Below are 15,702 nucleotides of genomic sequence, written 5' to 3'. Positions count from 1 at the left end.
CACTTTTGTTTGGGAACTCCCACGGACCGCCCCTCTCCACAGACGCCGGCAGCCATTCCTGCTGACAAGCTGAGCTGCAGAGGGGAGCCGGGGAGACCCAGACAAGGAATTCTGCAGCCTCTTACCCGCTATTCAGCGGGCGGTAAGCAGCCCTCAGGGCTCACCCCCTCTTGTGCCAGTAGTATTCTTAGTATTTTGTTTCTACAAATACTTTGTATTGCATAGCGCTGGTCGCCCTTTGGCTATAGACTCTCTCACATTGCAGAGAGCCAGCAGCATGTCGTCCGTAAAACGCAAGGGTGCCAAGGCACAGACATTATATGCTTCCTGCACCGCATGTGGGACTTTTCTACCGGCAGGCTCCACGGACCCCCATTGTGTGCAGTGCTCGGCCCCTGCGGCGCTTGCACAGTCGGGACCTCTGCTGGATGTGACCCAGGGTGTACCACCTGTGAATGCTGTCCAGGTGACAGGAACTGAGTTTGCAGCTTTTGCTGACAGAATGTCTCTCACTATGTCACAAATTCTTGACACATTGCGAGCTAGGCCTGTACTTCAGGCCACGGACACTGTGCAATCATTGCCCCCTGGTCCCCCTCAGCTCCAAGCTCCGGGACGGGCATATACACCTCAGGGTGAAGACTCTGACTCGGACGATGGCCCCGGGCAGCCTAAGCGGGCTCGCTATGACGGGCCTTCACATTCATCTCAATGGTCAGGATCCCAGCGAGATGAATCTATGGGTGATGAGGCGGACGTAACTGATCAGGATTCTGATCCTGGGACCGCTCTCAATCTAGATACACCAGATGGTGACGCCATAGTTAATGATCTTATATTTAACATCAATAAGATGTTAAATATTTCCCCACCAGCTCCTCTTGTGGAGGAGTCAGCTTCGCAGCACGAGAGAATCCATTTCAGATACCCTAAGCGTACTTCAAGCACTTTTCTGGACCACGCTGACTTTAGAGACGCAATCCAGAAACCCCACGCTTATCCTGAAAGGCGTTTTCCTAAACGGCTTAAAGATACACGCTATCCTTTTCCCCCTGAGGTGGTCAAGGGTTGGACCCAGTGTCCAAAAGTGGATCCTCCAATTTCCAGGCTTGCAGCTAGATCCTTGGTTGCAGTTGAAGATGGAGCGGCACTTAAAGATGCCACTGACAGGCAGATGGAGCTCTGGCTGAAATCCATCTATGAAGCGATTGGAGCGTCATTAGCGCCTTCTTTTGCAGCCGTATGGGCACTCCAAGCTATCTCAGCCGGGCTTGCGCGAGTTGACTCCGTCACACGTGCATTTGCCCCGCAGGTAGCACCATTGACCTCGCAAATGGCGGCATTCGCGTCGTACGCGATTAATGCTGTTCTTGACGCTACAAGCCGCACGGCAGTGGCGTCAGCCAACTCCGTTGTTTTGCGTAGGGCCCTGTGGTTGAGACATTGGAAAGCAGATTCTCATTCCAAGAAGTGCTTAACCAATTTGCCTTTTTCTCGTGACCGATTGTTTGGAGAGCGTTTGGATGAAATCATCAAACACTCCAAGGGTAAGGACTCATCCTTACCGCAACACAGACAAAACAGACCCCAACAGAGGAAGGGTCAGTCTGGTTATCGGTCCTTTCGAGGACCGGGCAGGTCCCAATTCGCCTCGTCAAAAAAGACTCAAAAAGACCAGAGACGCTCAGATTCTTGGAGGTCTCAGTCACGCCCAAAAAGGACAGCCGGAGGAACTGTTGCCAAGACGGCGTCCTCCTGACTTGCGGTCTCCGATTCCCACACCCGCGGTCGGTGGGAGGCTTTCCCACTTTGGCGACATCTGGCTGTCACACGTCAAAGACCGTTGGGTGAGGGATATTCTGTCTCACGGGTACAGGATAGAGTTCAGTTCTCGTCCGCCAACTCGTTTCTTCAGAACTTCTCCACCACCAGACCGAGCCGATGCTCTGTTGCAGGCGGTGGCCGCTCTAAAGGCGGAAGGAGTGGTGACCTCCGTCCCTCTTCAGGAACAAGGTCACGGTTTTTACTCCAATCTGTTTGTGGTCCCAAAAAAGGACGGATCGTATCGGCCCGTCCTGGATCTAAAGTTGCTCAACAGACACGTAAAAGTCAGGAGGTTCCGGATGGAATCCCTACGCTCCGTCATAGCCTCAATGTCTCAAGGAGATTTTCTAGCATCAATAGATATCAAAGATGCGTATCTCCACGTGCCGATCGCACCAGAGCATCAGCGTTTCCTACGCTTCGTCATACACGACGAACACCTGCAGTTCGTAGCGTTACCTTTCGGTCTGGCAACAGCCCCCCGGGTCTTCACCAAAGTCATGGCAGCAGTAGTAGCTGTTCTGCACTCGCAGGGTCACTCGGTCATCCCGTATCTAGACGACCTGCTTATAAAGGCACCCTCTCAAGAGGCATGCCAACACAGTCTGAAGGTGGCAATAGACACTCTCCAGAGTTTCGGGTGGATTATCAACTTTCCAAAGTCTCATCTAACCCCGACCCAATCTCTGACTTATCTTGGCATGGAGTTTCATACTCTCTCAGCGATAGTGAAGCTTCCACTGGACAAGCAGTGCTCGCTACGGACTGGAGTGCAATCTCTCCTTCAGAGCCAGTCGCACTCACTGAGGCGCCTCATGCATTTCCTAGGAAAGATGGTAGCAGCAATGGAGGCAGTCCCGTTCGCGCAGTTTCATCTGCGCCCTCTACAATGGGACATTCTACGCCAATGGGACGGGAAATCGACGTCCCTCGACAGGACTGTCTCCCTCTCTCAGACTGCCAAGGACTCTCTGCGTTGGTGGCTTCTCCCCACCTCATTGTCACAGGGAAAGTCGTTCCTTCCCCCGTCCTGGGCAGTGGTCACGACGGATGCGAGCCTATCAGGGTGGGGAGCGGTGTATCTCCACCACAGGGCTCAGGGGATGTGGACTCTGGAAGAGTCCACCCTGCAGATCAATGTTCTGGAAATCAGAGCAATCTATCTTGCCCTGCGAGCCTTCCAACAATGGCTGGAAGGCAAGCAGATTCGGATTCAGTCGGACAATTCCACGGCGGTGGCGTACATCAACCACCAAGGGGGAACACGCAGTCGCCAAGCTTTTCAAGAAGTCCAACGGATTTTGACGTGGGTGGAAAGCAGAGCGTCCACCATATCCGCAGTTCACATCCCAGGCGTGGAAAACTGGGAAGCAGACTTTCTCAGTCGCCAGGGCATGGACGCAGGAGAATGGTCCCTTCACCCGGACGTGTTTCAGCAGATCTGTTGCCGCTGGGGGACGCCGGACGTCGATCTGATGGCGTCACGGCACAACAACAAGGTCCCAGTTTTCATGGCACGGTCTCACGATCACCGAGCACTGGCGGCAGACGCCTTGGTTCAGGATTGGTCGCAATTCCGACTCCCCTATGTGTTCCCACCTCTAGCATTGTTACCCAGAGTTCTCCGGAAAATCAGGTCCGACTGCCATCGAGCCATACTCGTCGCTCCAGATTGGCCAAGAAGGTCGTGGTACCCGGATCTGTGGCATCTCACGGTAGGCCAACCGTGGACACTACCAGACCGTCCAGATTTGCTGTCTCAAGGGCCGTTTTTCCATCTGAATTCTGCGGCCCTGAACCTGACTGTGTGGCCATTGAGTCCTGGATCCTAGCGGCCTCAGGTTTATCTTATGAGGTTGTTGCCACAATGAGACAGGCTAGAAAACCATCCTCAGCTAAGATCTATCACAGAACGTGGAAGATATTCTTAGCGTGGTGCTTGGCTCAAGGGTTTTCTCCCTGGCCATTTGCATTGCCAATTTTTCTTTCCTTCCTGCAGTCTGGGTTGGAAAAAGGTTTGTCGCTTAGCTCTCTTAAGGGTCAAGTCTCCGCGCTATCCGTATTCTTTCAGAAGCGCTTGGCACGGCTTTCTAAAGTACGCACGTTTCTCCAAGGAGTTTGTCATATCGTTCCTCCTTACAGACGGCCATTGGAACCCTGGGATCTGATCAAGGTTCTCATTGCTCTCCAGAAGCCGCCTTTCGAGCCTTTGAAAGAGGTTCCCCTTTCTCGGCTTTCACAAAAGGTAGTTTTTCTTGTGGCGGTCACGTCTCTTCGAAGAGTGTCCGAGCTAGCGGCGTTATCTTGCAAATCTCCCTTCCTGGTGTTTCACCAAGACAAGGTAGTACTGCGTCCAATTCCAGAGTTTTCTCCCAAGGTGGTTTCTTCCTTTCATCTCAATCAGGATATCACCTTGCCATCTTTGTGTCCGCATCCAGTTCACCAATTTGAAAAGGGTTTACATCTGTTGGACCTGGTGAGAGCACTCAGGATTTACATTTCTCGCAAGGCGGCTCTACGCCGTTCTGATGCGCTCTTTGTCCTAGTCGCTGGTCAGCATAAGGGAACGCAAGCTTCCAAATCCACCCTGGCGCGGTGGATCAAGGAACCAATTCTTCACACATACCGTTCTGCTGGGCTTCCGATTCCATCTGGACTGAAGGCCCATTCTACCAGAGCCGTGGGTGCGTCCTGGGCATTGCGGCATCAGGCTACGGCTCAGCAAGTGTGCCAAGCGGCTACCTGGTCGAGTCTGCACACGTTTACCAAACACTATCAAGTGCATACCTACGCTTCGGCAGATGCCAGCCTAGGTAGACAGGTCCTTCAGGCGGCGGTGGCCCACCTGTAGGAAGAGGCTGTCTGACAGCCCGTTCATGTGGTATCTTTTTACCCACCCAGGGACTGCTTTTGGATGTCCCACTGTCTGGGTCTCCCAATTAGGAGCGAAAAAGAAGAAGGGAATTTTGTTTACTTACCGTAAATTCCTTTTCTTCTAGCTCCAATTGGGAGACCCAGCACCCGCCCTATTTGTTCTTAGGGTTTCGTTTTTTCGGGTGCACATGTTGTTCATGTTGTTTCTTAAGTTCTCCGATCGTGTTATCGGATTGAATTTGTTTTTGAAACTGTTATTGGCTTTCCTCCTTCTTGCTTTGGTACTAAAACTGAGGAATCTGTACTCCTACGGGAGGGTGTATAGCCAGAAGGGGAGGGGCCTTACACTTTTAAGTGTAGTTCTTTGTGCGGCCTCCAGAGGGCAGTAGCTATACACCCACTGTCTGGGTCTCCCAATTGGAGCTAGAAGAAAAGGAATTTACGGTAAGTAAACAAAATTCCCTTCTTACATGGCACTTGTATATTGCTAAAAGCTACCCAACCCACTTGTTCTATGTAGGAAGGATGCTGACATTATAGTGAATCTGTGACCCATATGAGAGGAGCACAATATAAAGGCAGAGACCCTGATTCCAGTAGTTGGTCACTTACTGAGCTGCTTGTTGTAGTTTTTTATACAATCCCTGTTTTATCTGCTGCAGATTCTTAATTATTATTAATGCGCCATTTATTCCATGGCACTTTACATGTAAAAGAGATATACATAATAGGGACAAGTACAATAATCCTAAACAATGCAAGGCACGGACTTGTACAGGAGGATAGGGGACCCTGCCTGCGAGGGCTCACAGTCTACAGGGGATGGGTGAGGATACAGTAGGTGAGGGTAGAGCTGGTCTTGCGGTGGTTACAGCAGATTGTAGGCTTGTCGGAAGAGGTGGGTCTTCAGGTTCCTTTTTGAAGCTTGTCAAGGTAGGTGAGAGACTGATAAGTTGTGGCAGAGCATTCCAGAGTATGGGGGAGGCACGGGAGAAATCTTGGATGCGATGGTGGGAAGAGGAGATAAGAGGGGAGTAGAGAAGGAGATCTTGTGAGGATCGAAGGTTACGTGCAGGTGAGTACCAGGAAACTAGGTCACAAATGTATGGAGGAGACAGGTTGTGGATGGCTTTGTATGTCATGGTTAGGGTTTTGAACTGGAGTCGCTGGGCGATGGGGAGCCAGTGAAGGGATTGCCAGAGAGGAAAGGTCGGGGAGTAGCGGGGGGAGAGGTGGATTAGTCAGGCAGCATAGTTTACAATAGATTGTAGGGGTGTGAGACTGTTAGAAGGGAGGACACAGAGCAGGAGGCTGCAATAATCCAGGTGGGAGATGAGGGCATGCACAGATCTAGCAGTTCTCTGAATACTGACCCCTCTATAACCCCTGCTCCACTGATTGACAGCGTTGTGTGTGTATACTGGCAGTGGTGGGGTGGCATTACACAAAAATCATGAATATTGAGGACTAACTGTCAGCGGGTTACTAGTCCTCTAATCTCCTGCGGATACAACTGATTTTCTCACAACTGCAGCAAGAAGCCCAGGAAGCGACACATCACTGAAATCAGGGTCTCTCGTCTTTACATTGGAGGCAAAAACCTGGTGACAGATTCCCTTTAAGTTCACACCTTTTAATCCCAATGTCTGTGGACACTGCTGGAATGAAGAAAGTGCAAAGTCTACCAAACAGATCAAGCATTGTAAGTGAGTGAGGATTTGTAGGATAGTTATTCAATCTATATACCGTATTTTTCGGACCACAAGGCGCACCGGATTATAAGGCGCATTAGCAATAAGCGCCTGCTAAGACACCTAGGTTCATATATAAGGCGCACTGGATTTTAAGCCGCAGCGCTCTAAGTTCATGACAGCTGCGAACAGACAGGGGTGATCTCCGGAGTTCAGGTGAGAGCACTAGAGATCAGCCCAGGATGTCTGCAGCTGTCATGAACTGAACCGCAATCGCCGGGGAATCAATCACTCGGCGCTCGCGGTACAGTCTGGAGCTCAGGTGAGAGCTCCAGAGTGCAATGCAGGTACCTCAATCCAGGCCTGGCATTACTGGAGATTCCTCTGGTAGCCAGTGCAACGCTGCTTTTATGTACCGCATTCTAACATGCTGTATATTATAGCGCAGGCCGCACTAGAACATAAACACTTTACTCACCTAAACCGGTCGCTCCGGTGCTGGTTGGCCAGATGGGCGGCGACGTTCTCCGGGACCGGCGCCTCCTCTGTCTTCTGAAGCCAGCGTGCATGACGTGTCCACGTCATACACACTCGCCGGCACTGAGGTCCTGCGCAGGCGCACTTTGATTTGCCCTGCTCAGGGCAGATCAAAGTACGGTATTGTAGTGCGCCTGCGCAGGACCTCAGTGCCGGTGAGTGTGTATGACGTGGACGCGTCATGCACGCTGGCTTCAGAAGACAGGAGCAAGAGGGCCGAAAGAGAAGGCGCTGGTCCCGGAGAACAGCGTTGCCCATCTGGCCAACCAGCACCGGAGCGACCGGTTTAGGTGAGTAAGCATGTCTCTTAACAGGAGGCATAATGCTCGCTTGTATTCATATATAAGGCGCACTTTTCGATTTCTGAGAAAATCATAGGCTTTTATGTGCGCCTTATAGTCCGAAAAATACGGTAAATGATATGTGGTGTCCCAAATCTTCTTATTTGGATCAGCTATTATGTGATATGTGCGGCTTACATACGCAGGCCTTCTCTGGTCTGTGCTCTGTTGTCTTGGTGGGAACCACTATTTTATATCTGCAATGACCGTAACACTGAACTAAAATGCCACTTTTGTTTTCAGAGGTAGAACAACCGTCATATTCGACTTCCGGTGTGCAAATGTACATGTTCGGGCACACGTTCTCTGCTGCGAGAAACGGTGCACTTAATTCAGGTACCTGCTTTGCTTTTCTCTAAGGCTAGTTATTCTCTGCTCTTTTTAAGTAAGGCATTAAAAAGCAAAATAAGTACCTGAAAGTTTGTGTTTAGGGTGACATATAGCAAATTGTGTGTGCGGTGTCCACGTCTGTCTGGCACCCAAGCTCCATGTTTGTGGGCTAAGAATGTTACAATGTGCGGACATTAAGTTACATCTTCTTGAAGATTAGTTACTCGGACTTAAGTTTTATAGAGAAGCTTATTCCGGTCACTCCAGCACCCCCAGTGTCAAAAATAGTCTAACCTCATTGTCCACCCAGCCATGTTTTATTAAATTACCATTTCCATCTCTACTCCATTGTGTGGTCGATGGGGCTCCTGCTGAGGAAAATGTGCAGAATAAAGGTTTACAAATTATAAAGAAAAATTGGTAATCGTGTAGTTCAGCCCTGTCTGCAGATGTTGTGGGCTCAATCATTACTGCTTTAGTTACGAGATGCGGTAAGTTTAATTTAGAGGTCTGTACAGCAACCTATAAAGAGAATCATTCACTTGCAAAAAATGTAAGTAAATAATTTTCAAGAATCCCTGAGCTCGTCTGATTCTAATGCTCTAATCTGTTTGCTTTTGGATCGTGGTATGTCGCTTACTTCATGTGCAGGGCATTACAGTAGCCTATGTATCCATGGTTAGGTCCACTCATTTAAAGGGAACCTGTCAGCAGCAATTTCGCAATAAACCTAAAAGATTCCCCCTCTGCAGCTCCTGGGCTGCATTCTAGTAAGGTTCCTGTTCTTGTGCCCCCTTTTGAGACCTAAATAAATACTTTATAAAGTCTTAACTTTTTTGTATGTAAATTTTTTTTTTTTTTTTTTTATGGTCACGGGGGCGGGCTGTCTTGCGTCCATTATTTGCCTCCTGCCGCTTTACGCCATCCCCCATTGCTAATTTCCATACATTAGGACACCGCCCAGTGCTCTCGAGGTCTCGCGCATGCCCAGTGGCACTATCGCGGGACAGCACTGTGTAAAGCGTGAGCGCCGGTGATGTTATTGCGCAGGCACAAGATTATGGGCGGCACTCTGTCATCAGCAGCGTCATCCAAGTACCCGCCCATAATCTCGCACCTGCGGTAATAGATGACGTGGGTTCATATGGCCAGCATTTGCGCATAACTGTGGAGGCAGTGGGAAAAGCGCGGGCACGAGATTATGGGCGGGTACTTGGATGTCGCTGCTGATGACAATCAGAGTGCCGCCCATAATTTTTGCCTGCGCAATCACCTCACTAGCGGTCACGCTTTACACAGTGCTGTTCTGCGATCATACCACTGGGCATGTGCGAGACCTCGGGAGCACTGGGCGGCGTCCTCATGTATGGAAATTAGCAATGGGGGATGGCGTAAAGCGACAGGAGGTGAATAACGGACGCAAGAAAGCCCGCCCCCCGTGACCATAAAAAAATTTACATACAAAAAGGTAAGACTTTATAAAGTTTATTTAGGTCTCAAAGGGGGCACAATAACAACAGGAACCTTTCCAGAATGCAGCCCAGGAGCTGCAGAGGGGGAATCTTTTAGGTTTATTGCGAAATTGCTGCTGACAGGTTCCCTTTAATGACATTCAGTCACTAGTGGTTGTACTCATGGATACCTAAGCTACTGCAATGAGACATTTGCTAATATTAGTATTATTACACCTGCTACAGATAGGAATACAGTTGTTTTTTGTTTTTGTTTTGTTTTTTCTTAAGGCTTTTCAATAGAAAATGATTTTTAAAACTACCCATTTTCACTACTTGCCCTCCCATCACTCCAATGCAGACTGATGATTCAGCAGTATATTGTACACTGCAGTATGGAGCAGCGTTATATAGGGCACACACTGCACTATGGAGCTGCTTTATATAGGGCACACACTGCAGTATGGAGCAGCTTTATATAGGGCACACACTGCAGTATGGAGCAGCTTTATATAGGGCACACACTGCAGTATGGAGCAGCTTTATATAGGGCACACACTGCAGTATGGAGCAGCTTTATATAGGGTACACACTGCAGTATGGAGCAGCTTTATATAGGGCACACACTGCAGTATGGAGCTGCTTTATATAGGGCACACACTGCAGCATGGAGCTGCTTTATATAGGGCACACACTGCAGTATGGAGCTGCTTTATATAGGGCACACACACACTGCAGTATGGCGCTGCTTTATATAGGGCGCACACACACTGCAGTATGGAGCTGCTTTATATAGGGCACACACTGCAGTATGGAGCTGCTTTATATAGGGCACACACTGCAGTATGGAGCTGCTTTATATAGGGCACACACTGCAGCATGGAGCTGCTTTATATAGGGCACACACTGCAGTATGGAGCTGCTTTATATAGGGCACACACACACTGCAGTATGGAGCTGCTTTATATAGGGCACACACACACTGCAGTATGGCGCTGCTTTATATAGGGCGCACACACACTGCAGTATGGAGCTGCTTTATATAGGGCACACACTGCAGTATGGAGCTGCTTTATATAGGGCGCACACACACTGCAGTATGGAGCTGCTTTATATAGGGCACACACTGCAGTATGGAGCTGCTTTATATAGGGCACACACACACTGCAGTATGGAGCTGCTTTATATAGGGCACACACACACTGCAGTATGGAGCTGCTTTATATAGGGTACACACTGCAGTATGGCGCTGCTTTATACAGGGCACACACTGCAGTATGGAGCTGCTTTATACAGGGCACACACTGCAGTATGGCGCTGCTTTATACAGGGCACACACTGCAGTATGGCGCTGCTTTATACAGGGCACACACTGCAGTATGGCGCTGCTTTATACAGGGCACACACTGCAGTATGGAGCTGCTTTATACAGTCATGATCGAACGTTTTGGCACCCTTGAAATTGTTCCAGAAAACAAAATATTTCTCACAAAACAATATTGCAATGACATGTTTTGTCATACACATGTTTATTTCCTTTTTGTATTGGAACAACAAAAAAGGCAAATTGGACATAATTTTGCACAAAACTCCAAAAATGCGTCAGAAAAAATTGTTGGCACCCTCAACTCAATATTTGGTTGCAATTCTTTTGAAATAAATAACTGCAATCAATCGCTTCCTATAACAATCAACAAGCGTCTTACTCCTCTCACCTGGGATTTTGCTTTCTTCTTTTTTTCAAACTGCGTCAGGTCTCACATTTGGAGGCGCCTTCCCCCAACAGCAATTTAAGATCTCTCCACAGGTGTTCAATGGGGTTTAGATTTTGACTCATTGCTGCCACTTCAGAACTCTCCAGCGCTTTTCCATTCATTTCTGGGGGCTTCTTGAAGTATGTTTGGGGCTATTGTCTCCCTGGAAGACCCATGACCTAGGATGCAAACCCAGCTTTCTGACACTGGGCACTACATTGCAGCCCAAAATCCTTTGCTAACCTTCAGATTTCATAATGCCTTGCACACAGTTCAAATATTTCAAAAAAACTGCCCCGAACATCCAACAAGTGTGAATAGGTGCTAGCTGAAAAAACATAGTAAATATAAGATGCATACAGCTGTACACCAAAAAGCCAACAATGTATAAGGGAACTCTGGTACTGCATTACTGGTATATGGAAAAAATGAGATTTTTAGTTTATGTATTAGCCAATGAATGTAAGCCTGGAAACAAATGGCAAGATAATCTCAATAATCTGAGTACCCAACTTAAAAACATTCGTGTCTGGGCAGCTTTATAGCAGGAGTTTAGTGGCATTTCAAGTTTAACTTTTTAGTCTAGCTGCCCAGACACGGATGTTTTTAACCTAGATAGTGGCATTTAAGTTAGGTACCCGGATTATTGAAATTACCGATTATTGAAATTACCTTTCTGCTGGTTTCCAGGCTTACATGCCTAGGCCAATACATAAACTAAAAATCTCATTTTTTCATATAGCAGTAATGCAGTACCAGAGTTCCCTTATACATTGTTGACTTTTTATTGTGCAGCTGTATGCATCTTATATTTGCAAACAGTTCAGGCACCAAGTATCAGAGGCAGCAAAAGAACCCAAAAACATCTTTTAACCTCCAACATATTTGACTGTAGGTACTGTGTTCTTTCTTTGTAGGCCTCATTTTGTTTTCAGTAAATAGTAAAATGATGTGCTTTATCATAAAGCTCTATCTTGGTCTCATTTTTCCACAAGACGCTTTCTCAGAAGGATTTTGGCTTACCTACATTTTGGCAAACTCCAGTCTACCTTTTGCATGTCTCTGCGTCAGCAGTGGGGTCCTCCTGGGTCTCTTGCCATAGCGTTTCATGTCATAAAAATGTTAACAGATTTTTCGCACTGATACTGATTCCTGGGTGCTCGGTACTCGTTTAGAGTATAATGGAAGTAAATGGGGGACTCAAGCATTTTTCCGGAAAAAATGGTCGTGTTCACCATTGACTTCCATTATACTCTGTAAAAGAGCACCTGAGCATCAAAATGATTGTTTCCTGTATCGAGCACAGAACAGTTTGCTAATCCGTTACAACTAGTGATGGGCAAGTACTAAAATGATCGAATGCTCGTTACTCGATTCAAGTTGGTCAGACACTTGGACTAGCTTGACGTGAATACCAAGCATTATGGGAAGTTAATGACTAGGCTATTTGGGTGTCCGCCCACATACAGCCAGCCATAAATACAGCATTTCCGGTGGGAAGACGGGCAGGGTTTTTGGTGGTCGGTCACACTACGTACGAGAACATTGTTTTAGTCCACGGGAGAGCCATTCAGAGACTTTGTATTTCTCTCCCTGGGGGCCTACATTGTGCAGTGAATCAAGCTTGTGCGTTGTGGTCATTGTTGCACAGACGAAATATCTAAGCACCGGCAAGTACCCGAAGACGCTATTGCCTGATAGATTAACGAGCAGTGCCGAGCATGTTTGCGCATCACTAGTTACAACCTTTCATTAATTTTTCTCTGCCGTCCAGGGAAATTAGCTAGAGTGCCATAGATTATAAACTTCTTGATTTACATTGTGCATTGGGGGGGGGGAAAGAAAACCAAAGATCTCTCCAGATGGACTTGTAACCTTGAGACTTCCAGTCCCCAGACAGTTCTTATCTTTCTGTTCTCTATGCTAAAGTCTCCATAGCACACAACGCGATCGCTAACGAGATCGTTGCTGAGTCAGTTTCTGTGACGCAGCAACGATCTCTCCAGCGATCTTATGTGTGACACCTACCAGTAATCAGGCCCCTGCTGTGAGATCTCTAGTCGTTGCCAAATGATCTGGACCATTTTCTTCAAAAGAGATATCCTGCTGGGCAGGACCCATCGCTGTGTTTGACGCTGTGCGACAGGGTCCCAATGACTGCCGAGATCGTTATACAGGTCGCTACTGCATCGTTGGTAAGGTCTGACTGTGTGACATCTCACCAGCGACTTACCAGCGATCCTTATCAGGTCGTATCATTGTCTGGATCGCTGGTAAATTGTGTTGTGTGTGACTGGGCCGTTAGTGTTGCACACACAATGCAAAGATTGAGTTAACTTCTCCCCTTATCTAGTTTCTGGTGTGATTTTCATATTGCCCACATCGGTTACTTGTCTGAGTTTGAACAAGCATCACATGCGTGAAACAAAGTTGTTTACCCATAATTTTGGAAGGGTCTAACAGTTTTGTCTTCACCATTTTGGGGATTTTATGTTAAATTCTGTCCAATTTCCCTTTTTCTTTGTCGCTCCATTGGGAGACCCAGACAATTGACAATTGGGTGTATAGCTTCTGCCTCCGGAGGCCACACAAAGTATTACACTTAAAAGTGTAAACCCCTCCCCTCTGCCTAAACACCCCCGTGCATCACGGGCTCCTCAGTTTTTATGCTTTGTGTTGAAGGAGGCACACATGCACGCAAGCTCCACAATTTAGTCAGCAGCAGCTGCTGACTATATCGGATGGAAGAAAAGAGGGCCCATAACAGGGCCCCCGGCATGCTCCCTTCTCACCCCACTCTGGTCGGCGGTGCTGTTAAGGTTGAGGTACCCATTGCGGGTACAAAGGCTGGAGCCACATGCTGTTTTCCTTCCCCATCCCTTAAGGGCTCTGGGTGAAGTGGGATCCTAACCGGTCACCAGGCACTGGGACCGTGCTCCCTCCGCAGCCCCTGGGGGAATCTGCTGGACAGGAGACCGGGTATCGTCAGGGACAGGCCCTGCTCCTCTGAGGTACTCTGTGTCCCCTTGGGGACGGCGCATAGAGCGCCTGTGTAATGGACGCTGCAGCAGCTGCTGGGTGTGTTTGTGCGCCGGGACTACCGCGCTGACCGCGCTTGTTTGCCGGCCGCGCTTATAAATTTAGTCCCCGGCTTTTGCGGCCTAGTACCGCATACTCCCGCCCCCGGGCCTGCCAGTCAGGGGTAAGGGCGGGACGCTGCACTGGATGTCTGCGCTGAGGGCTGGAGCATACTTAGTATCCTCCTCCCCCCTCACTGAGCACCGTGGGGCACCAGATTCCCGCACTTTCTGAGGCACGCCCACGGCTCCCTCCTCCTCTCAGAACGCTGACAGCCATTCCTATCAGCACTTCTGACACTGGAGAACTTCAGAGGGGAGACAACACCGAGCTCCATAGCTCTGGGAGGCCCAGGCAGGGAATCTGGTGGTCACACAACCGCTGAGGGCGGTCGGTAAGCCGCACCTGTTACTAGGTGCTGGCCCCCCTGGGTGCCGAAGTGTATATTTATATGCTTATATTGTATACATTTACTCTGTACGGCCGCACTATTTGCTTTTGGCTATATACCCTCTCTGATTGCTCTAAGAGGAGACAACAGCATGTCGTCCGCAAAAAGCAAGGGTGCCAAGGCACAGGCTTACTTTGCAACCTGTATCTCATGTGCGGCTATGCTACCTGCAGGTTCCACCTACCCTCATTGTGTGCAATGCTCGGCCCCTGTGACACTCACTCAGCCGGAGCCTCTGCCACTGGTGGGACCCTCGGCCCAGGTGGAACCACCTGCTGCCACTGTCCAGGTGACAGGGACAGAGTTTGCAGTATTCGCTGACAAACTTTCTGAGTCTATGGATAAATGGTCTGCTAAGATACTAGAAGCTTTGCAGTCCAGACCGGTAACACAGGCCCCGGGCACTGTTGAATCATTGCTCTCAGCCCCCCCTCGGTCGGCGCAGCAAAGTGCTCCTGGGGCGACTCATAGGTCCCACGGTGAGGACTCCGACACGGACCGCAGTCCCAGACCGGCTAAGCGGGCTCGCTGGGAGCTTCCCTCGACTTCATCACACTGTTCAGGGTCTCAGCATGAGGACTCTCTGGAGGATGAAGCGGAGGTGGCAGATCAGGGCTCTGATCCTGACGCCGCTCTCAACCTTGATACACCTGAAGGGGACGCCATAGTAAATGACCTTATAGCGTCCATCAATCAGGTGTTGGATCTTTCTCCTCCAGCTCCTCCGATTGAGGAGTCAGCTTCTCAGCAGGAGAAATTCCATTTTAGGTTTCCCAAACGTACACGGAGTGCGTTTCTTGATCACTCCGACTTCAGAGATACAGTCCAGAAACACCGAGCTTTTCCAGATAAGCGCTTTACTAAGCGCCTTAATGACACACGTTATCCCTTCCCCCTGACGTAGTCAAGGGTTGGGCTCAGTGTCCCAAGGTGGATCCTCCAGTCTCTAGACTGGCGGCTAGATCCATAGTTGCAGTGGCAGATGGTGCTTCACTCAAGGATGCCACTGACAGGCAGATAGAGCTCCTGATGAAATCCATCTATGAAGCTATCGGCGCGTCCTTTGCTCCGGCATTCGCAGCCGTATGGGCACTCCAAGCTATCTCAGCTTGTCAGTCTGAGATTAATGCAGTCACACGTGCCTCTACTCCGCTGGTTGTGTCCTTAACCTCTCAGGCGTCGGCGTTTGCGTCCTACGCCATGAATGCTGTCCTGGACTCTGCGAGCCGTACGGCGGTAGCATCCGCCAATTCGGTGGCAGTCCGCAGGGCCATGTGGCTACGTGAATGGAAGGCAGACTCTGCTTCCAAAAAGTTCTTAACCGGTTTCCATTTTCTGGCGACCGCCTGTTTGGCGAGCAATTGGATGAAA

At 49.1% G+C, this 15,702-nt stretch overlaps 1 protein-coding gene across 6 annotated transcripts in view; it reads left to right on the top strand.

Annotated features, from left to right (window-relative positions):
- FAM168B (family with sequence similarity 168 member B) overlaps positions 1-15,702 on the top strand; it is a 53,623-nt gene that overhangs the window by 15,192 nt on the left and 22,729 nt on the right. For 4 of the 6 annotated variants that reach the window (XM_075340916.1, XM_075340914.1, XM_075340915.1 and 1 more), the window contains exon 5: positions 7,511-7,603. The exons of the other annotated variants lie outside the window; for them this stretch is intronic. In XM_075340916.1, the coding sequence (XP_075197031.1) occupies positions 7,511-7,603 (93 nt within the window). The remainder of the gene's footprint in view (positions 1-7,510; positions 7,604-15,702) is intronic. 6 annotated transcript variants of the gene reach the window in all.

The sequence above is a fragment of the Anomaloglossus baeobatrachus genome, chromosome 3 (genome assembly GCF_048569485.1).
Source record: "Anomaloglossus baeobatrachus isolate aAnoBae1 chromosome 3, aAnoBae1.hap1, whole genome shotgun sequence".
Classification (NCBI taxonomy): Eukaryota; Metazoa; Chordata; class Amphibia; order Anura; family Aromobatidae; genus Anomaloglossus; species Anomaloglossus baeobatrachus.
The sequence above is the reverse complement of the archived record's forward strand: the minus strand, read 5'-3'. Positions and strand labels throughout refer to the sequence as shown.